General features: G+C 46.5%; 1 protein-coding gene across 1 annotated transcript; it reads left to right on the top strand.

Moving 5' to 3' along the window:
- Nucleotides 1-1,623: 1,623 nt before the first annotated feature.
- sf3b2 (Splicing factor 3B subunit 2) lies at nucleotides 1,624-18,236 on the top strand. The gene is given in 23 exon segments (NM_001173678.1): nucleotides 1,624-1,761; nucleotides 2,256-2,302; nucleotides 2,417-2,476; nucleotides 2,730-2,957; nucleotides 3,463-3,525; nucleotides 6,478-6,601; nucleotides 6,905-7,077; nucleotides 7,483-7,591; nucleotides 7,863-7,963; nucleotides 9,970-10,170; nucleotides 10,471-10,587; nucleotides 10,859-10,939; nucleotides 11,158-11,385; nucleotides 12,080-12,229; nucleotides 12,497-12,586; nucleotides 12,790-12,897; nucleotides 13,195-13,230; nucleotides 13,232-13,303; nucleotides 13,498-13,640; nucleotides 13,847-13,948; nucleotides 14,120-14,219; nucleotides 14,776-14,967; nucleotides 17,751-18,236. Coding segments are annotated over 23 exon segments (2,727 nt in total). The 5' UTR covers nucleotides 1,624-1,631; the 3' UTR covers nucleotides 17,823-18,236.
- The last annotated feature ends 5,193 nt before the right edge of the window (nucleotides 18,237-23,429 follow it).

The raw sequence follows: 23,429 nt of genomic DNA on the forward strand, positions 1-23,429 counted from the left end.
AATGTCATTGTACACTATAGTGTTAATATTTCCCTTCACTGGAACTAAGGGGCCTAGCCAAAACCATGCAAAAACATCCCCAGAGCATTATTCCTCCCCCACCAAACTTTACAGTTGTACTATGCATTGGGCAGGAAGCGCTCTCCAGGCATCTGGCAAACCCAGATTCGTCCGTTGGACTGCCAGATGGTAAAGTGTGATTCATCACTCCAGAGAATGCGTTTCCACTGCTCCAGAGTCCAATGGTGGTGAGCTTTACACCACTCCAGCCGACGCTTGGCATTGCGAATGGTGATCTTAGGCTTGTGTGCGGCTGCTCGGCCATAGAAACCCATTCCATGGAAACCCGACTAACAGTTCTTGTGCTGACGTTGCTTCCAAAAACAGTTTGGAACTCAGTAGTGAGTGTTGCAACCGAGGACAGGCGACTTGGTGATCCCGTTCTGTGAGCTTATGTGGCCTACCAATTCGCGGCTGAGCCATTGTTGCTCCTAGACGTCTCCACTTCACATTAACAGCACTTACAGTTGACCGGGACAGCTCTAGCAGGGCAGAACTTGGACGAACTGACTTGTTGGAAAGGTGGCATCCTATGACGGTGCCACATTGAAAGTCACTGAGCTCTTCAGTAAGGCCATTCTACTGCCAATGTTTGTCTATGGAGATTGCATGGCTGTGTGCTCAATTTTATACACGTGTCACTAACAGCTGTGGCTGAAATAGCCGAATCCACTAATTTGATTGGGTGTCCACATACTTTTGTATATATAGCGTATGTATAGGGGTAAGGTGACTAGGCATCAGGATAAATGATAAACAGAGTACCAGCAGCGTATATGATGAATGTACTGTATGGGAGTTGGTGTGCGTGTGTGTAGAGTCAGTATAAATGTATGCGTATATTATGTGTGTGAGAGCAAATTATGAAGTGAGTGTTTGTGTGTGTGTTGGAGTATTGGTGTGTGTGAGTGTGTAGGGCCCTGTGAGTGTGCATAGAAACAATGCAAAAATAAGAATGAAAGACAAAGGTCAACTCAGATAGTCTGTGTAGGCGTTCTGTTAGCTATTTAGTTAGCTATTTAGCAGTCTTTTGGCTTGGGGATAGAAGCTGTTCAAGAGCCTGTTGGTGTCAGACTTTATGCACTGGTATCGCTTGCCATGAGGAAGCAGAGAGAACAGTCTATGGCTTGGGTGGCTGGAGTCTTTAATTAATGATTGTCTCAGCCTTCCTTTCACAACGCCTGATTTTGAGGTCTCTCTAAACGATCAGTTACATTGCATTGTAACTATATTCCCCATGTAATATTATATTCCCCACATAATATTCCCCATATAATGTTAACGTGGAGCTAACATGGCTGCCATAGAATGTTGTAGTGTCGTATTAATGCATCATATTGCAGAAACTGCATTGTTACAAACTCTCCAAATCCATGGCTCTGCTATCATCTAGTGGTTGTAATTTGGAAACGCAGTTATTCCTCTTACCACTGACTACATTACCCAGATTTCTCCAACTGCTTGTTCCGGTATACTGAAATTTCCCATCGTGCCTTTCATGATTCGTCTGGTTCTCGTTGCTCTCGTTTCTGTTGTTTCTGTAGAGAGCCATTGATCGGTAGAATTTCGAGATGGCATCTGACGGACCGCCGGGGACCGAACCTATGCCCTCCGACTTGGGGAGCTCTGTGGCGGCCCTCAATACATGGACCAACCCAGAGCTTCAAGCCAAGCTAGGCGAGCTAGGCGCACCCAACATGGGTAAGAAGCCGAAGTAGCAAGCTTTAAATGGGACGAATGCGTGCATTGTGTGTAGCTAGCCTGCTAGCTACTATAGCTTGTTGCTAACAGGTTAACCATATTTAGTTCCGCGGCAAGTTAGCTAGCTACATAGCAGGCCTTCGTGGAATTAAAGGAGAGTGCAAATGATCAGCTAGTTACCTACACAATTACTATATTACAAGTTTGTTCACCATCTCTACGAAGAGAACTTTTCTACGAATGTCCATTCGTTAGCTAACGAACTAGTCAATTTTGATTGATAGCTAACAGCTAATCACTCGGGTGTTTAATAACTGATAAGCTAAAGTGATACATGGTAGTCGCGCACGAGCCTTTGTTGTCAGCATCATTGCGCGAGCGACTAAGTTGAATTTAAACTTATTTAATTTGTAATTAAACATTTGTTGTTGTTGTCCTATGTTATTTATCGTGTTCATTGTTGGTTTACAGTTATTATTTTTCTCCTTCCTAAGGTCCCAGAGAGGAGATGCTGGACAGGCTCAAGGGATACATGATGCAGGTCAGTTGTATGTGTGTGTGTGTGTTCACGTGCGCTAGTGCATGTGTGAGGTTGAGTGGAGTGTACTTCATCTGTCAATATGATCCATTGATCTGTGTTTTCCCCCCCACTCAGACTGGAATGATGCTCAGCAAACCCAACCTAGGGAGTGATGATAAACCTATGACCCCGCAGGTCAGCACCAACCGACCCTATAAGGTTTTTAGACGGTCTAATCGAATCTCATTCTTACATTTCATCACTGGGATTATTTAGCTATAAACTCTGCAGTAGTTCATCAATCTGTCATGAACAGGACCAGGAGTTTTACCTTGACTGTGTGATCTGACCAGGAATACGTTTTTCTGGTTCTCACATGGTCCAGGGAAAAAAACTTACCGTAATTGAAAACAACTTAACCAACAACCAGCTTTCCTTCCTCCCCCAGATGCCAGGAATCCCCCCCATGCCCCCGATGCCCATGCCCCCCATGCCTCCTGGTATGGGTATGCTCCAGGCGATGAGCATGATGGCAGGTGGCCCCCCTCCACCAGGGATGCGTATGGGCATGGAGCCTCCAGGCATGCCCCCTGGCCTCTCCCAGGAGGACCAGCTGAAGATGGTGCAGCAGAGGGCCGCCATGATGATGCAGCACGAGGAGAGGGCCAAGCAGCAGGTACGATCTTGGCCTGCATTCAGTAAGCCTCTCGGAGTAGCAGTGCTGGTCTAGGATCAGTCTTGTCTTTTAGATTATAATTTTTGAAGAGCGTATGGACAGATAAGACCTGATCCTAGACTCGAGTAGGATGTTGAATTGTCATATACACCGCATAGGTGCAGTGAAATGTGTTGTTTTACAGGGTCGGCCATAGTACGGTGCCCCTGGACCAAATTAGTGTTAAGTGCCTTGCTCTAAGGCACATCGACAGATTTTTCACCTTGTCGGCTCAGGTATTCAAACCAGCGACCTCTCGGCTGCTGGCCCAACGCTCTAACCGCTAGGCTACCTGCCACAGGTGTATGGCCTCAGACCTCCAAATATGGCCCCACATTGTGCCCTGAGTTTTACCTGAGTAAGGAAAGACTCCAGGCCCTAGTTGTAATGTAGTCTGCCTTCTATTGCAATGGGAATGAAGAGGAGTTCTGGTATAGATTTGCCATTTTGTATGTGTGTATTTCAGGGGGAGTCCCGTGCTATGGAAGAGCACATGAAGGAGCAGGAGCTTCTGGAGCAGCAGAAAAGGGTAAGACCTGGAGGAGACTTATTTTCATGTCTTTCTCCCATCTAAATGATTTATCAGTGGTGTTGTGACAACCAATCCCAAAGTTATCATACAGCCGCTTTACCTTGCTTGGAAGTTGAAACATATCTCTCTCCCTCCACTCTCCCCTCCCTCCATGTCTCCTCCCTCCCTCACTCCTCTCCCCTCCCTCCATGTCTCCTCCTCTCTCCCCTCCCTCCATGTCTCCTCCTCTCTCCCCTCCCTCCATGTCTCCTCCTCTCTCCCCTCCCTCCATGTCTCCTCCTCTCTCCCCTCCCTCCATGTCTCCTCCTCTGTCCCCTCCATCCATGTCTCCTCCTCTCTCCCCTCCCTCCATGTCTCCTCCTCTCTCCCCTCCCTCCATGTCTCCTCTCACTCCTCCCTCCATGTCTCCTCTCACTCCTCCCTCCATGTCTCCTCCCTCCTCTCTCTCCTCTCTCCATGTCTCCTCTCACTCCCCTCCCTCCATGTCTCCTCCTCTCTCCTCCCTCCATGTCCCCTCCCTCCATGTCTCCTCTCACTCCTCCCTCCATGTCTCCTCTCACTCCCTCCCTCCATGTCTCCTCTCACTCCTCCCTCCATGTCTCCTCTCACTCCTCCCTCCATGTCTCCTCTCACTCATCCCTCCATGTCTCCTCTCACTCCTCCCTCCATGTCTCCTCTCACTCATCCCTCCATGTCTCCTCTCACTCCTCTCTCCATGTCTCCTCTCACTCCTCCCTCCATGTCTCCTCCTCTCTCCTCCCTCCATGTCCCCTCCCTCCATGTCTCCTCTCACTCCTCCCTCCATGTCTCCTCTCACTCCTCCCTCCATGTCTCCTCTCACTCATCCCTCCATGTCTCCTCTCACTCATCCCTCCATGTCTCCTCTCACTCCTCCCTCCACGTCTCCTCTCACTCCTCTCTCCACGTCTCCTCTCACTCCTCTCTCCACGTCTCCTCTCACTCCTCTCTCCATGTCTCCTCTCTCTCCTCCCTCCATGTCTCCTCCTCTCTCCTCCCTCCATGTCTCCTCTCACTCCCCTCCCTCCATGTCTCCTCCCTCCTCTCTCCCCTCCCTCCATGTCTCCTCTCACTCCCTCCCTCCATGTCTCCTCTCTCTCCTCCCTCCATGTCTCCTCTCACTCCTCCCTCCATGTCTCCTCTCACTCATCCCTCCATGTCTCCTCTCACTCCTCTCCACGTCTCCTCTCACTCCTCCCTCCATGTCTCCTCTCACTCCTCCCTCCATGTCTCCTCTCACTCATCCCTCCATGTCTCCTCTCACTCCTCCCTCCATGTCTCCTCTCACTCCTCTCTCCATGTCTCCTCTCACTCATCCCTCCATGTCTCCTCTCTCTCCTCCCTCCATGTCTCCTCCCCTCCCTCCATGTCTCCTCTCACTCATCCCTCCATGTCTCCTCTCACTCCTCCCTCCATGTCTCCTCTCACTCCTCTCTCCATGTCTCCTCTCACTCCTCCCTCCATGTCTCCTCTCACTCCTCCCTCCATGTCTCCTCTCTCTCCTCCCTCCATGTCTCCTCTCACTCCTCCCTCCATGTCTCCTCTCACTCCTCTCTCCATGTCTCCTCTCTCTCCTCCCTCCATGTCTCCTCCCTCCTCTCCCTTCTCTCCATGTCTCCTCTCTCTCCTCCCTCCATGTCTCCTCTCACTCCTCCCTCCATGTCTCCTCTCACTCCTCCCTCCATGTCTCCTCTCTCTCCTCCCTCCATGTCTCCTCCCTCCTCTCCCTTCTCTCCATGTCTCCTCTCCCCTCCCTCCGTGTCCCCTCCCTCCGTGTCCCCTCCCTCCATGTCCTCTCCCTCCATGTCCTCTCCCTCCATGTCTCCTCTCACTCCTCCCTCCATGTCTCCTCTCTCTCCTCCCTCCATGTCTCCTCTCTCTCCTCCCTCCATGTCTCCTCCCTCCTCTCTCTCCTCTCTCCATGTCTCCTCTCTCTCCTCCCTCCATGTCTCCTCTCACTCATCCCTCCATGTCTCCTCTCTCTCCTCCCTCCATGTCTCCTCTCACTCCTCCCTCCATGTCTCCTCTCACTCCTCCCTCACTCCTCTCCCCTCCCTCCACGTCTCCTCTCACTCCTCTCTCCACGTCTCCTCTCACTCCTCTCTCCATGTCTCCTCTCTCTCCTCCCTCCATGTCTCCTCTCACTCCTCCCTCCATGTCTCCTCTCACTCCTCCCTCCATGTCTCCTCTCACTCCTCTCTCCATGTCTCCTCTCTCTCCTCCCTCCATGTCTCCTCTCACTCCTCCCTCCATGTCTCCTCTCACTCCTCCCTCCATGTCTCCTCTCACTCCTCCCTCCATGTCTCCTCTCTCTCCTCCCTCCATGTCTCCTCTCTCCTCCCTCCATGTCTCCTCCCTCCTCTCTCTCCTCTCTCCATGTCTCCTCTCTCTCCTCCCTCCATGTCTCCTCTCTCTCCTCTCTCCATGTCTCCTCTCTCTCCTCCCTCCATGTCTCCTCTCTCTCCTCCCTCCATGTCTCCTCCCTCCTCTCTCTCCTCCCTCCATGTCTCCTCCCTCCTCTCTCTCCTCTCTCCATGTCTCCTCTCACTCCTCCCTCCATGTCTCCTCTCTCTCCTCCCTCCATGTCTCCTCTCTCCTCCCTCCATGTCTCCTCCCTCCTCTCTCTCCTCTCTCCATGTCTCCTCTCTCTCCTCCCTCCATGTCTCCTCTCTCTCCTCTCTCCATGTCCCCTCCCTCCATGTCTCCTCTCACTCCTCTCACTCCTCCCTCCACGTCTCCTCTCACTCCTCTCTCCACGTCTCCTCTCACTCCTCTCTCCACGTCTCCTCTCACTCCTCTCTCCACGTCTCCTCTCACTCCTCTCTCCACGTCTCCTCTCACTCCTCTCACTCCTCTCTCCACGTCTCCTCTCACTCCTCTCTCCACGTCTCCTCTCTCTCCTCCCTCCATGTCTCCTCTCTCCTCCGTCAGGCGGCGGTGATGCTGGAACATGAGAGGCAGCAGGAGCTGGCTAAGAGGCAGCATGGAGGACCAGGGCCCAGGATGTCTGACCCGGGGTCACGACCACCTGGCATGATGCCCCCCATGATGAGAGGTCAGTCCTTGGCCTGCCATCAACACTAAAATGTCAATCCTAACTTCCCATACAACTTTGTCCCTCACGGGGGAATTGATTTGTCTACAGCGCACACTTTGTAGACAACATATACTCACACATAGTCACGCATATTGGCTTAACACAGTCACTCTCCCAATCTAAACATATCCAATGGCATTCCTTTCTATTTTTAAGAACAGTGTGAAGGCTGTTAAGTCTGTAAAGCTGTTGTGTTGACGGTGACACACACCTGGTACGTTGGTGTTGTTGGTGTCAGTTGAGATCTGGGTGTTGTTGTAGGTGTGAACCCTGGTGGAATGAACCCACCCCCCCCTGGAATGAATCCTGGTGGAATGAACCCCCCCCCTCCTGGAATGAATCCTGGTGGAATGAACCCACCTCCTCCTGGAATGTCCATGATGCATAGCCAGAGACAGAGAGTTCCCCCTCCACCTGGAGAGGACGCCAGAGAGGTACGAACCACAGTGTTTCCCCCACCACTGCTTAATCGTTGCCGCACTCCAAAATATATAATAAAATATAATTTTTGTTGCTAGAAAATCATTTTCATCGTGGTTAATTTTTCAGTGTACATTTAAACAACTAAAACCAGATATAATGTATGTCGAAAAGATAATGGAGCTATATATTTTTAAACACGATCGTCTTTGAAAACTAACAATCAACAAAATAACAATTTGACCGTTAGGGAGAATCTACATTTCCAAAAATGTCATGGCATGGGGCCCCCATTGATTTTGTTATAGTCTTTGAGTTACTCAGAGGGCATAATAACACAGGATAAGCCATGGCAGAATATAATTGCATCCGTCTAGCAGGACAGTAAAATCCGTCTTGGTGTTGTGTGTGTGTGTCAGGTGTGGCAGGGAGAGGATGTGGGCGTCGGTCCTAAGATCCCCCAGGCTCTGGAGAAGATTCTCCAACTGAAGGAGATCAGACAGGAGCAGCTCGGCGCCGCCCCCACAGGTCAGAACCTGGAACTACACACTGGAGGAATGAATCATGGCCCGTATTTGGAGTAGGAGTACTGATCTAGGATCAGTTTAGCTTTTTAAGATCATAATTAATAAATCAGAACTACTTTGAGATGCTTTGTGAATAAAAGCCCAGATGCACCAAGAGTGCATGATATCATCCCAATGGAACTACTGCAGTCTTAGTAATATTGTCCTGGGTGAAGAGCCCTGTTGGACCTTGACCTGGCCAGGGAATGATCTCTGTGTTTTCTATCTTCCAGAAGAGGAGGAGGAGGAGAGCCCAGAGATGGAGATGAACAACTCCTCCGCTGCCGTCCTGTCTGAGACTGAAGAGGACGACGGTTCTCTCTCTAAGAAAGACGTGAGTGTTGTATTAATTCCCCTCATCCCATCCTGCTGTCTTTGGTTGAAACTCAATTGTGTTTCCTTGATTCCTCGTGTCCTCTCGCCTCCTTCTCAAAAGGTATCGGAGGATAATGTCCAAGGGGAGGAACCTTGGATATTTTCCTCCAATGTGTTTTGAGAAGGATGCGAGGGGAGAGGCCATGAAGAGTCAAGAAAAGACCGTTGAGATTCACCCTGTTACTCCTGAAGCTCAGAGGGTCAGGGGTCAAGTTGGCATGCCTCGTATTGATAACCTGCTTGATAGGGAAGCTTCTGTTTCAATCGACGTAAGCTCTTAGAGGCATGAGGAGTAGGAAACGGTGTCAGTTAGGGCGGGGCGATATGGCCAAAATATTGTATCACGGTATTTAAAAAAACAAAAAAACATGCGGTATTTAAAAAAAAACATGGACGTTATTTTTTGTTTTTGAATATTTAAAGTCCTACATTTGCTTTATTAGTAGTGAGTGATCCCAGGGTGGCAACACACATATTCTAAGTGATTTCAATGAGTTTTACACTGTTCAATTCAGCATCAACCAAAACAACAAAGTATCAAAAGAAAATGTAATTGATAAAATGTACTTAAGTATCAAAAGTAAAAGTATAAACCATTTAAAATTCCCTATATTAAGAAAATCAGATGGTACCATTTTAAAAAATAATAATAATAACAATATTTTTTTTTACAGATAGCCAGGGGCACACTCCAACATAATTTACAAACAAAGCATTTGTGTTTAGTGAGTCCTCCAGATCAGAGGCAGTAGATGACAGGGATGTTCTCTTGACAAGTGCGTGAATTAGACCATTTTCCTGTCCTGCTAAGCATTCAAAATGTAACGAGTAGTTTTAGGTGTCAGGGAAAATGGATGGAGTAAAAAGTACAGTATTTTTTTAAAGAATGTAGTGAAGTAAAAGTTGTAAAAAATAGTAAAGATTCCAAAAAAAACAACTTAAGTAAAAAATACTTTCAAGTACTACTTAAGTACTTTACAGCACTGCTCAATTGAGAATTTCCACACTACCATGTAAGGCTCACGATATATGCAAATAATCTAGGATTTATTTTTAACCAAATGTTGCGACTGTACTTGCGAATTAGAGCAAAACTGTTGGAATCATGGGAATATAATTTTTATTCTATAGTTAGAATATAATAGTGGGCACTTTGAATACAGTGTTGTTTGAGATGACAATGAATTAAAATGCCAGGGAGGAGTTATTGTGACAGGGTAGGAACTAAAGTGTTGATAAGTGTTTCCTAGGGGACCCTACAAGCTTGCATGTTTTCTCTTAGCTACTTCATGTGGCTAACATATTCTTGCTTTGCATATTCCTCTTTGATTTAGAAGATACTGTTTCACAAACAGCATGTTGATTTAGGTCTACACCATCACTAGTATTATCAGGCTGTATTAGCTAGCTACGTTTGCTCTTAGTCAGTACATTTTATTAGCTAGCTAGCTATTAGCATTAGCGGCTAACAATTAGCGTCTCACAAGATTTAGGGCAACTTGCTAAGAAAAGACAAACTAGCTGTTTGCTGATGTAAGAAACACAAACAAATAGTGTCAATATAGAACGCTAGTGGATTTATATTAAGAAGCAAAATGAAAACAGCATTGTTGTCATCAACATTGTTGCATGTGCTGCATTGACCATGCAGACTGAATGCAAGTGTCTCGTGGTTGAGGAACATCAAATGCGCTCCTTGAGTGACAGGGGGCGTGGCTAGGTCTTTGTGGAAAGTGGCACGGAGAGAAAGCGCGAGAGAGAGATGACTCAAGTAGCGAAGTAAACTATAAAAATTGACATTACACATGGCGTATCACATTTAACAAACCAAACATTCAAATACCGGTATAGAAGGTAAAGTAAAAACCCAAACCGGTCCCTGCATCAATACCGGTATATCATAAAATATGGTATACCGCCCAGCCCTAGTTTCAGTTGTTATCTTTTTCATTCTCCCCTTCTCAGAAAAATCGTAAGCGCAGGAACCGTAAGAAGAAGAACAAGAAGAGGCGTGAGCAGGAGAAGAGGGAGCATGCGGAGGAGAAGAAAGAGGAGGATGGAGAGAAGGAGAAAGAGCCTGAGGTGGAGATCGAGTATATTACAGAGGAACCGGAGATCTACGATCCTAACTTCATTTTCTTCAAGAGGATCTTTGAGGCCTTCAAGGTGAGGGCCTCCATTTTAGATATTGGCTTTATGATTCTTTATGAAAAATCTGTCAAAACATCCTAGAGATGTGTCCAGTGTTATTCTTCATATTTAGTGTTTTAATGGCCGAAAATTAAAGTAAAATCACAACATCAGGTTCAGTGTACTCACCAGTTCTGTGCGCAGTGGTTTCAAGAACCTTTGAACACGCATGAAAGTGAATCATTATGTTGTGTTGATTTAACGATGGAATCTGTTTGCGCGTTAGACATTTGCTGAACAGTTCTAATGAACTGTGTTTGTGTCCGTCCCTCTCAGCTGACTGATGACGTGAAGAAGGAGAAGGAGAAGGAACCGGAGAAGGAGCCGGCTCCTGCTCTAATGAGGAAGAAGGGATTTGAGGAGGAAAAGAAAGACAGCGACGACAGTGACGACGTTAGTATTCATCTCTCCTCTAAATTCTCTCCATTCCTGAGCTTGGATGAAAAAAATACTTCTCAAACAGGAGTGTTTACATGCTGCGTAGTCCCAATTCTCTACCCTAATGCCATAAGTAGTGTGCACTTGTTTACTTCCCTTCGGGGAGGAAAGGTGAACGATTGGGACACAGACATAGTGTCATCTTCCAGTGCTCTCTCTGTTGAAGTGTTGACCTTGGAAGTTGTCCTCGTGGTCATTCCTTGTGTGTGTGTGTGTGTGTGTGCAGGAGATCAGACCAGATGTTCCCAAGATGTCTAAGAAGAAGCTGAGGAGAATGAACAGACTAACTGTGGCTGAACTCAAACAGGTAATACATTCACCTGCTTCTTAAGAGTTAGACATTATAGGTCCTGTATATTGATTAAGTTGGTGTAGAAGTTGTTCTGTACCTAACACTTTACTCATAAATGCTTGAGTCTATATGTGCTGATTCAGTTTGTGTGGGTGGTCACCGGAGATGTTTTAAGGGAAAAGGAGATTGATGGAGATCTGTGTCCGATGTTGATTTTTGACCTCGTCCTCCAGTTGGTGGCGCGTCCTGACGTGGTGGAGATGCACGACGTGACGGCGCAGGAACCCAAGCTGCTGGTGCACCTGAAGGCCACCAGGAACACGGTGCCCGTCCCCCGACACTGGTGCTTCAAGAGGAAGTACCTCCAGGGCAAGAGGGGTATCGAGAAGCCCCCTTTCGAGCTGCCAGAGTTCATCAAGAGGACAGGCATCCAGGAGATGAGAGAAGCTTTACAGGAGAAGGTAGGTGGTTCTGTCCAATAGAGGGCTACCAGAGAATTTTTACAGGAGAAGGTAGGTGGTTCTGTCCAATAGAGGGGTACCAGAGAAGCTTTACAGGAGAAGGTAGGTGGTTCTGTCCAATAGAGGGCCACCAGAGAAGCTTTACAGGAGAAGGTAGGTGGTTCTGTCCAATAGAGCGGTATCAGAGAAGCTTTACAGGAGAAGGTAGATGGTTCTGTCCAATAGAGGGGTACCAGAGAAGCTTTACAGGAGAAGGTAGGCGGTTCTGTCCAATAGAGGGGTACCAGAGAAGCTTTACAGGAGAAGGTAGGTGGTTCTGTCCAATAGAGCGGTAGTAGCACCAGACAGTTGGCACAAGGAGGGACTGGCTGGTGGTTCCAGCTGGAAAAGGTGGGGGTTGTAGCAACCTAAGTGGTCACAAGGGGGTGCTGGCTGTTAACACCATGTTCATCTCCCTGATAGATGCTCCAGGCCTTAGTTTTCGGCTAGCTTGAGGAAAATGATCGTTTTTAAAGTATACAAACATGGCCTGTGTATTTTTCTGTTTCATGCGACGTTTACTTCAAGTTTATTACAAAACATCAATAAATAACACACAACCGTTAAATATGTGTTACATGAACAGCTGTATAAAATAGACCAGTGAAACACTTTGGCAGAAGTCAGACTGAATGCCGTGGTACTCTGCTTACAGGAGGATGCCAAGACCATGAAGACCAAGATGAGGGAGAAGGTGCGTCCCAAGATGGGCAAGATCGACATCGACTACCAGAAGCTCCACGACGCCTTCTTCAAGTGGCAGATGAAGCCTAAACTCTCCATCCACGGTGACCTCTACTACGAGGTAAGGATGTCTGACCGCTCAATGGAGGACTCCACTGTATACAGCACCTTACATCATAAACTCTACTCCTACTTCCAAGAGCCTGTTGATTGATTGGACCTTGAATGGAATAATCAGGGCTGTAATCGGTGGTTGGTTTGGGTTTCCCTCATTACTTCCTTGTTGTTGGGTCTTGAATAAACAGATGGTAGTCAGTGTACTCTGGTGAATTAGTGTTAGGAATGAAATGTTGACTCTTACAATCTCCGTTTCTCTCGCTCGCTACAGGGGAAAGAGTTTGAGACAAGGCTGAAGGAGAAGAAACCAGGCGACCTGTCAGACGAGCTGCGTATTGCTCTGGGCATGCCCGTTGGACCGGTCAGTTTTTCCTAATGTTTTTATTATCCCACTACTACTTTCACTCTGCTGTGGAAGCCTACGATCCCACTACCACCTTTAATGTTATTGATGGATGACTTTATAATTCTGCTTTGTTTTATTGAACTGTAATCATTTATATTGCTGATGCACCATGGTCTTGTCCCATCACTAAAGTTGTCCCCCCCCCCCCTCCCGTGTAGAACTCCCACAAGGTTCCCCCTCCCTGGTTGATCGCCATGCAGAGATACGGCCCCCCTCCCTCCTACCCCAACCTCAAGATCCCCGGGCTCAACTCGCCCATCCCCGAGGTAAGCCTGACTTAACGCAGACACAGGGCTCCGTTCAGTCCGTAGCGCTGAAGAGCTGCGCTAGAAATGTGAAGGCGATGTTCCAGAGAACACACGCTAGACTTTTAACATTGAAATCGCGCTACAGCGCAGATTTTCAGCACTACGGATTGAATCAAGCCCATCCTCTTTAACAATTTGTGTCCCCCTGTATTGTCCCCCAGTAGACTTTTTCCAATGTAATAAGTGTTTATACTGTATTGTGAAGCTTACTACACTGAGGCTTTTATTGACCCCCCCCCCCGTTGTCTCTCTCAGAGCTGTTCGTTTGGTTACCATGCTGGTGGCTGGGGGGAAGCCTCCTGTAGATGAGACAGGAAAGCCTCTGTACGGTGACGTGTTCGGGACCAACGCCGTTGACTTCCAGGTGAGATCTTCCTCACACCCCTGCCCGATTCCCCTCATATAGACCATACACCCTTCCTTTACCATACAACACCACCGTACACCTTTCCCCCCCTCCCCTCACTGCCACATGTTCCTATATCTGACACAACAGCCGTCTGCTTTGAGCCAATGGCCTGTTAACTCTTGTCCTATTGTCTACATGTCTGTGTGTAGGCTAAGGCGGAGGAGGAGGAGGTGGATCGTACGCCGTGGGGAGAGCTGGAGCCTTCAGACGAGGAGTCTTCCGAGGAAGAGGAGGAGGACGAGAGTGATGAGGAGAAGCCAGACGAAACCGGCTTCTTCACACCGGCAGACAGGTAGACGTGTCGTTAACTGGCTGTTTTAAACACATCATGTTGACATGGACTTGAAATGAACCAGTCTTTCTCTTCTATTGGATCAATAAGCCATTGGCCACGTGGAACAAATTACCGGTTGCCATTTGTAGTGGGTTGTGTGTGTTGTCTTGAAAACAGTGATCAGTGGTTTATTAACTCTGAGCGTGTGTGTGTGTGTGTTCCAGTGGTCTGATCACTCCCGGAGGCTTCTCGTCGGTACCTGCTGGTATGGAGACTCCAGAGCTCATTGAGCTGAGGAAGAAGAAGATCGAGGAGGCTATGGACGGGTGAGTTAGTGTGGCCAGGAATAGGTTGTGTGGCTATTCACCAGTATTTCATTTGTGAGTGTGTGTCGTTCTACTCTATTGTGTGTGTTTGTAAGTCGCTCTGGATAAGAGCGTCTGCTAAATGACTTAAATGTAAAATGTAAATGTAAACATGCGTCTCTGTGTGTGTAGGAATGAGACTCCTCAGCTGTTCACGGTGCTCCCAGAGAGGAGAACAGGCTCTGGAGGAGCAGCCATGATGGCATCCACACACATCTACGACGTATCAGGGGTAATGACAATAGCAAAAACACTGTGTCTGGATAAAGTCGCCCTATCAGAGATCACTACTAAACCTACCACATACCAACCACTGGGGTGTAGGCATGTTAACACTCGTACCCAAAACACAACACATAGTTAGTCCCTTACTCATACATACGCAGAGCATATTTCACAAACAATCACATACATACGTGTTTGCACTGGTACTCAAACACATAGCCTCTAGCTGTGTGCTAGCTGGACCGGTAGACTTCCAGACATTGCACAAACGCTAGTTACCATCGGCTCGCGAGACTACGTCTAACTTCCTTCTAAACCGCACGCGGAGACATACAAATGGTATCCATGAGTTGATCTGACTCTGGGGAAGTAGAAGATCCATTGCCATCTCTTTAAACATGCCTTCATGGATGTACACTCGTACACTTCTCTACACCTACATGACCCACATACACACTAACTCCCTCGATCCCCACTTTAGGCCATAAGCAGTACACTACAGGGAATGGGGAACCGTTTCAGATGAGCTTCTTTGTCTCCCGTCTGACTCTCCTCCTCCTCAGGCCATGGCGGGTCGTAAGGCGGGCGGAGGCCAGGAGTTCCAGGGGGTAGAAGTGGCTCTGGCCCCAGAGGAGCTGGAGCTGGACCCCATGGCCATGACCCAGAAGTACGAGGAGCACGTCAGGAACCAGGAGGCCCAGGTGGAGAAGGAGGACTTCAGCGACATGGTGGCCGAGCACGCCGCCAAACAGAAGGTGACCCTGAGACACTGTAACTGTACCGGCCATTTGTTACAGTACAAAAAATATAGCTGCGATGCAAAACGTTTTTTCTACAATGTTCACTAATGAATACAACCTGGCTCCTTATTTTTTTGAATTAATTTTATTTCACCTTTATTTAACCAGGTAGGCAAGTTGAAAACAAGTTCTCATTTACAACTGCGACCTGGCCAAGATAAATCAAAGCAGTTCGACACATATAACAACAGAGTTACACATGGAGTAAAACAAACATACAGTAGAAAAATAAGTCTATATACAATGTGAGCAAATGAGGTGAGATAAGGGAGGTAAAGGCAATAAATAGGCCATGGTGGCGAAGTAAATACAATATAGCAATTAAAACACTGGAATGGTAGATTTGACAGATGAGTGTGCAAAGTAGAAATACTGGGGTGCAAAGGAGCAAAATAAATGAATAAATACAGTAGGGGAAGAGGTAGTTGTTTGGGCTATGCACAGGTGCAGTGATCTGTGAGCTGCTCTGACAGCTGGTGCTTAAAGCTAGTAAGGGAGATACGTTTCCAGTTTCAGAGATGTTTGTAGTTTGTTCCAGTCATTGGCAGCAGAGAACTGGAAGGAGAGGCGGCCAAAGGAGGAATTGGCTTTGGGGGTGACCAGAGAGATATACCTGCTGGAACGCGTGCTACGGGTGGGTGCAGCTATGGTGACCAGCGAGCAGAGATAAGGCGGGACTTTACCTAGCAGGGTCTTGTAGATGACCTGGAGCCAGTGGGTTTGGCGACGAGTTTGAAGCGAGGGCCAGCCAACGAGAGCGTACAGGTCGCAGTGGTGGGTAGTATATGGGGCTTTGGTGACAAAACGGATGGCACTGTGATAGACTGCATCCAGTTTGTTGAGTAGGGTGTTGGAGGCTATTTTGTAAATGACATCGCCAAAGTCGAGGATCGGTAAGATGGTCAGTTTTACGAGGGTATGTTTGGCAGCATGAGTGAAAGATGCTTTGTTGCGAAATAGGAAGCCAATTCTATATTTAACTTTGGATTGGAGATGTTTTATGTGAGTCTGGAAGGAGAGTTTACAGTCTAACCAGACACCTAGGTATTTGTAGTTGTCCACATATTCTAAGTCAGAACCGTCTAGAGTAGTGATGCTGGACGGGCGGGCAGGTGCAGGCAGCGATCGGTTGAAGAGCATGCATTTAGTTCTACTTGTATTTAAGAGCAGTTGGAGGCCACGGAAGGAGAGTTGTATGGCATTGAAGCTCGTCTGGAGGGTTGTTAACTCAGTGTCCAAGGATGGGCCAGAGGTATACAGAATGGTGTCGTCTGCGTAGAGGTGGATCAGAGACTCACCAGCAGCAAGAGCGACATCATTGATGTATACAGAGAAGAGAGTCGGCCCGAGAATTGAACCCTGTGGCACCCCCATAGAGACTGCCAGAGGCCTGGACAACAGGCCCTCCGATTTGACACACTGAACTCTATCAGAGAAGTAGTTGGTGAACCAGGCGAGGCAGTCATTTGAGGAACCAAGGCTGTTGAGTCTGCCGATAAGAATGTGGTGAATGACAGAGTCGAAAGCCTTGGCCAGGTCGACGAATACGGCTGCACAGTACTGTTTCTTATCGATGGTTGTTAAGATATCGTTTAGGACCTTGAGCGTGGCTGAGGTGCACCCATGACCAGCTCTGAAACCAGATTGCATAGCGGAGAAGGTACCATGGGATTCGAAATGATCGGTGATCTGTTTAACTTGGCTTTCGAAGACCTTAGAAAGACACGGTAGGATAGATATCGGATGACTGCGGCAGCTTTCCAATCTTTGGGAATCTCAGACGACACGAGAGGTTGAACAGGCTAGTAATAGGGGTTGCAACAATTTCGGCATATAATTTTAGAAAGGGTCCAGATTATGATTGTTAGGTCTTGTAATTGTTTACCACATCCTCCTTTCCTGATCACATTTCTACTCCTCCAGGACGCTCATGCTCAGACTAAGAAAGATATGACAGCCAGAGAAAGCTCTTCTAGCTGTGACTTGTACTAGACTTGTCAGTATACACACAGTAATGAGGAGCTAGAAAGCCCCGGGGGGAATCTGAGTGATGTGTTCTTGTATCTTCATGTCCTTTCTCCTCGTCTCAAAACACATTGTGGGAGAAAGTCAGTGGTTCCTCCCCTCGGACCTTCTTCTCCAATGCGTTTTGAGAAGGATGCGAAGAAAGAGGACGCGAGGAATCAAGGGAATACAATTGAGATGCACCCCCTGGTTAATTATTGCTATTGTTTAGTATTAGCATGAAATGTATTATGCCACTAGGGGCCAAGGTGAGGGTAGGAGAATGTTGGTATGCACTGCGTTGGAAAGGCTCTTTCTCCAGTCCCATATGTAGCAGAATAAATGAACACTAGATGTGAAGATTAGGATCTGTTTTTAGTCATTGTAGTTGAGTGATTTAATCTTATTCAAACTTAATCTGAAACTTCTAGGAATTGTTCTATTTATTTTTTTATCCACTTTCATAATAGCTATTATTGCAGTCTTTTTTTCTTGTTGAAATGTTGTCTCTGCTTCTGAATATGGCCATCCGGGGATAGCAGTGTTTTCAGAGTGAAAGCAGCGTGCACATGCCTCCCTCCTTCCTTTTCTCAGCCCTGCAACATTTTGTGACTGACGGGGTTGGAGTCATATGCCACTTTCACTACGAGGAGAAGGTTTGATTGTAGTGTTCGCCTTGTATGACAATATTAAGTATTTTCTTCTCCATTTCTCTCTCTCTCTCCACCCCACAGCAAAAGAAGAGGAAGGCCCAGCCTCAAGACACACGAGGAGGTGCCAAGAAATACAAAGAGTTCAAGTTTTAGACCACCAATATCACACCAGGAGGAAATGGGAAGAGAGGACGGGCCGAACAAGCCGAACCCACCCAGAACCAGACCGTTTTACTACCACAAAACCATCCGTTATTACAGTTGTAGTCTTTTCCTCTTAATGACAATGATAATACTTGTCTGGCAGGGCTGGGGTCAATTCCATTAAAATTCCAGTCAATTTGGAAAATAAACCAAATTCCTATTTTCCTAATTGAAGAGAATTGGAATTTTTGTGTACTTCTGGAATTGAAATGGAATTGAGCCCAACCCTGGTGTTATGGAGAACCATTGTCAGGTCTCCGCTGTAGGCAGAATTTATATAACCCTTCTATTCTGTCCTGTGTGACTACTTATTTCCATGTAGCTGTGCTTTTCTCTTTTTGTAAATAAAAGACTCCATGTCAATCCAATCTATAAATCCAAATGGTTAATACATTTGAGGGCTAATTGTTTTTCCCTAGGCCATGTGACCTGAAATCTCCCGTCCCCCACAAATAACAAGTCACATGGTGAGGGAGGAAGGACTGGGCCCTACTGAACATTGCTATAGTAATGACTTAAATGATCTAAAGCTTTAACACTGTGCTGATACATGGCTGTATGAAGTCATACCTAGCATGACGAACCATGAGCTAACCTCGTATACCCCCTGACCAAGTCAAGGCTCCAGCTATGCTGACATAATAACAAGGTGTAGTTCTGTGTTAATCCACCAGGGGCTGACGGCAGGACCCAGTGTGACAGTCACCTGACGTCTGGGAAACACTCACTGTGCCCTAAATAACTGATAGCAGTAACCACATGCTGACTCGGTCACTAGTACACACAATGAGGCTCCACTGCACCATAATGCCTGGCAGGCTTTCTGCAATACTATTCCAGGATTTGTCATCCTAGCATATGGTAGCCTACTACAACCCCGAAGCAACTTTATAAAGAATGGCTGTATTACGTAATATATGCCATTTAGCAGACGCTATAATCCAAAGTGATTTAGTCGTGTGCATACATTTGATGTATGTGTGGTCACGGGAAACGATCCTACAGCCCATGCTCCACCAAGTGAACCATACAGGACCACACCAGCTAGTCTACTTGAAATACAGGCACCTGCTCAATGACCAGCATGTACAGTGCATTCGGAAACTATTCAGAACCCCCTTTTCTACATTTTGTTACGTTAGTGCCTTATTCTAAAATGTATTCAATTAATTTTTTCCCTCATCGATCTATACATATCATGACAAAATGAAAACTGGTTTTTAGAAATGTTGACAAATTTATAAAATAAAACTGAAATACCTTATTTACATAAGTATTCAGACCCTTTGCTATGAGACTCAAAATTGAGCTCAGGTGCATCCTGTTTCAAGATGTTTGAGATGTTTCTACAACTTGGAGTCCCCTTGTGGTAAATTCAATTGATTGGACATTATTTGGAAAGACACACACCTGTCTATATAAGGTCCCACAGTTGACAGTGCATGTCAGAGCAAAAACCAAGCCATGAGGTCGAAGGAATTGTCCGTAGAGCTCCGAGACAGAAGTGTGTCGAGGCACAGATCTGGGGAAAGGTACCAAAACAATTCTGCAGCATTGAAGGTCCGCAAGAACACAGTGGACTCCATCAATCTTAAATGGAAGAAGACTTCCTAGAGCTGGCTGCCTGGCTAAACTGAGCAATCTGGGGAGAAGGGCCTTGGTCAGGGAGGTGACCAAGAACATGATGGTCACTCTGACAGAGCTCCAGAGTTCTTCTGTGGAGAATCATCCAGAAAGACAACCATCTCTGCAGCAATCCACCAATCAGGCCTTTATGGTAGAGTGGCCAGATGGAAGCTACTCCTCAGTAAAAGGCACATGACCGCCCGCATGGAGTTTGCCAAAAGGCACCTAAAGAACTCTCAGACAAACAAGATTCTCTGGTCTGATGTAACCAAGATTGAAGTCTTTGGCCTGAATGCCAAGCATCACGTCTGGAGGAAACCAGGCACTGCTTATCACTTGGCCAATACCATCCATACGGTGAAGCATGGTGGTGGTAGCAGCATCATGCTGTAGGGATGTTTTTCAGCGGCAGGGACTGGGAGACTAGTCAGGATCGAGGGAAAGATGAACGGAGCAAAGTACAGAGAGATCCTTGATGAAAACCTGCTCCAGAGCGCTTAGGACCTCAGACTGGGTTGAAGGTTCACCTTCCAACAGGACAATGCAGGAGTTGCTTTGGGACAAGTCTCTGAATGTCCTTGAGTGGCCCAGCCAGTGCCTGGGCTTGAAGCCGAACGGACATCTCTGGAGAGACCTGAAAATAGCTGTGCAGCGACGCTCCCCATCCAACCTGACAGAGCTTGAGAGTATCTGCAGAGAAGAATGGGAGAAACTCCCCAAATACAGGTGTGCCAAGCTTGTAGCATCATACCCAAGAAGACTCAAGGCTGTAATCACTGCCATAGGTGCTTCAACAAAGTATTGAGTAAAGGGTTTGAATACTTATGTAAATGTGATATTTCAGTTTTGTGAACATCTCTAAAAACCAGTTTCTGCTTTGTCATTATGGGCTATTGTGTGAAGATTGATGAGAATATATTTTTTTAATAAGGCTGTAACATAACAAAATGTGGAAAATGAAGGGGTCTGAAAACTTTCCGAATGCACTGTGTGATATACACTCTAAATATGTTTTTAGAAATATGGTTTGAAAGCAGTCGTGTTGAAACCGGATTAGAAAAACCAAATGTGTCTTTGTGTGTGATACATTTAACGCCTTTCTGAAAAGCAGAGTGCACTGGAGACATTGGCTGTTGTGAAGATATCACGACGTCATCGTTTGGCAGCGTTCTGGGCTCCCGAGTGGCGCAGCGGTCTCAGGCACTGCATCTCAGTGCTAGAGGCGTCACTACAGTCCCTGGTTCGATTCCAGGCAGTATCACAATTGGCCGTGGTTAGGAGTCCCATTGGGCGGGGTAGCCCGTCATTATAAATAAGAATTTGTTCTTAACTGACGTGTCTGGTTAAATAAAAAATGATTGATAATGGAGAACCCTTCCATGAATAATCTGTTAGACAACACCCTGATGGAACACAGTGTGAGTGTGTTAGTGCTTAGCCACGGGGCCAGAGAAGATGCAGGTATCTGTAGAGCCACACATGAATGAATGTCATCCTAACTGCAACTATATAGGCTTATTATTATTATACCATCTTCAGTGACTCTCATTGACCCGTTTAATAAACATGTCCTTGTCTTTCACTCACATACACTAACATGACCAAAAGTATGTGGACACCCACTCGTCAAACATCTCATTCAAAATCATGAGCATTAAAATGGAGTTGGTCGCCCCTTTGCTGCTATAACAGCCTCCACTCTTCTGGGAAGGCTTTCCTCTAGATGTTGGCACATTGCTGCAGGGACTTGCTTCCATTCAGCCACAAGTGTTATTGAGGTTGGGCACTGATGTTGGGTGATTAGGCCTGGCTCGCAGTCGGGGTTCTAATTCATGCCAAACGTGTTTGATGGGGTTGAGGTCAGGGCTCTGTGCACGCCAGTCAAGTTCTTTCACACCAATCTCAACAAACCATTTCTGTATGGACTTCACTTTGTGCATGGGGCATTGTCATGCTGAAACTGGAAAGGGCCTTCCCTAAACTGTTGCCACAAAGTTGGAAGCACAGAATCGTCTAGAATGTCATTGTATGCTGTAGCGTTAAGATTTCCCTTCACTGGAACTAAGAGGACTAGCCTGAACCATGAAAAACAGCCCCAGACCATTATTCCTCCTCCACCAAACTTTACAGTTGGCACTATGCATTTGGGCAGGTAGCGTTCTCCTGGCATCCACCAAACCCAAATTTGTGTTGGACTGCCAGATGGTTAACTGTGATTCATCACAGAGAACATGTTTCCACTTGCAGCGAGCTTTACACCACCCCAGCCAACGCTTGGCATTGCGCATGGTGATCTTAGGCTTGTGTGCAGCTGCTCGGCCATGGAAACCCATTTCATGAAGCTCCCAATGAACAGTTATTGATCTAATGTTGCTTCAGAGGCAGTTTGGAACTTGGTAGTGAGTGTTGCAACTGAGGACAGACGATTTTTACGCACTTCAGCGGTCTCGTTCTGTGAGCTTGTGTAGCCTACCACTTCGCAGCTGAGACATTGTTGCTCCTAGACATTTCCACTTCTCAATAACAGCACTTAGAGTTGACTGGGGCAGCTCTAGCAGGGCAGAAATGTGACGAACTGACTTGTTGGAAAGGTGGCATCCTATGACGGTGCCATGTTGGAAGTCACTGAGCTCTTCAGTAAGGCCATTCTACTGCCAATGTTTGTCTATGGAGATGGCTGTGCGCTCGATTTTATACACCTGCCAGCAACGAGTATGGCTGAAATAACCGAATCCACTAATTTGAAGGGCTGTCCACATACTTTTGTATTTATAGTGTATCTTTGACTAGATCCAGTGCTTGACTTGTACTGAAATAGGTGGCGGTACTGTTTACGTTTAGGGGCAGGAGCTCCACAATACTTTTGAGCTTATATTCTATAAGAGGAAAAGGTGCTGAAGCAATAGAACATTTGCCGTGCTGGTACTCCGCTCCGGTGAGCTCCTGCCCACGTCCAGCACCACTAACTCGATCTAGTCTAACACTGTTTCCTTACCACTTATTGGCAATCTGCTTCTGCATGGCAGGTGGTACCCGTGCATCAAGTCTGAAACCAACAGGCTCCTGAACAGCTTCTATCCCCAAGCCATAAGACTGCGAAATAGCTAACATAATGGCTACATGGACTATCTGAGTTGACCCTTGTATTTTATTAGATTTTCTGCACGGTCTCTATGCACACTCACACACCCCGACACACACATAACACGCACACACATTTATACTGACTCTACACAAATGCTCACATACAATCATCATATACGCTGCTGCTACTCTGTTTATCATATATCCTGATGTCTAGTCACCTTACCACTATACATATCTCCCTCCATCACTGCAGTATCTCTGCACATTGTAAATATGGTGTTGGAACTGACCCTGTATATAGCTTCTTACTTTCTCCTGTTCTTCTTATTTTTATATATTTTGTGTAGTTTTGTTCTACCTTATGTTATTTTTAGTGTTACATTGATATTGATTACTGCAAGGTTGGGTTTAGAGCTTGCAAGAACGGCCTTTCACTGTACTTATGCACGTGACATTAAAGCTTGAAACTGATGTCGACATTATAACAAGCTGAGAGGTGTTGTGTATGCTGGAGAAATGGGTATACTCTCATTTTTCCTCCACTCTGAATGACCTAACATGATCAATCCTATATTGGTCTTTCAGTCAGGCCAACCCAAGCTGTACTGTGCAGTAGGCTAATAGTAAACCTACTATTGAAACAGATAAACTGAGTCAGAAATTCACAGGTTTCAGATTTTCGTTCTCAAAGTCACTTTTATTTTTTTTACAGAAAAATAACTAAATTGTATGTTCTAAGAGTCCATAACAATGCTTAAACCACATCAGGAGACCACTTTTGAAGTCTTGAAAAAAATGAAGACATTTTTGGGGGTGTGTTACCGTTTAATTCTAGTGTAAGGG

Source organism: Salmo salar, chromosome ssa18 (genome assembly GCF_905237065.1).
Source record: "Salmo salar chromosome ssa18, Ssal_v3.1, whole genome shotgun sequence".
In the NCBI taxonomy this organism is placed as follows: Eukaryota; Metazoa; Chordata; class Actinopteri; order Salmoniformes; family Salmonidae; genus Salmo; species Salmo salar.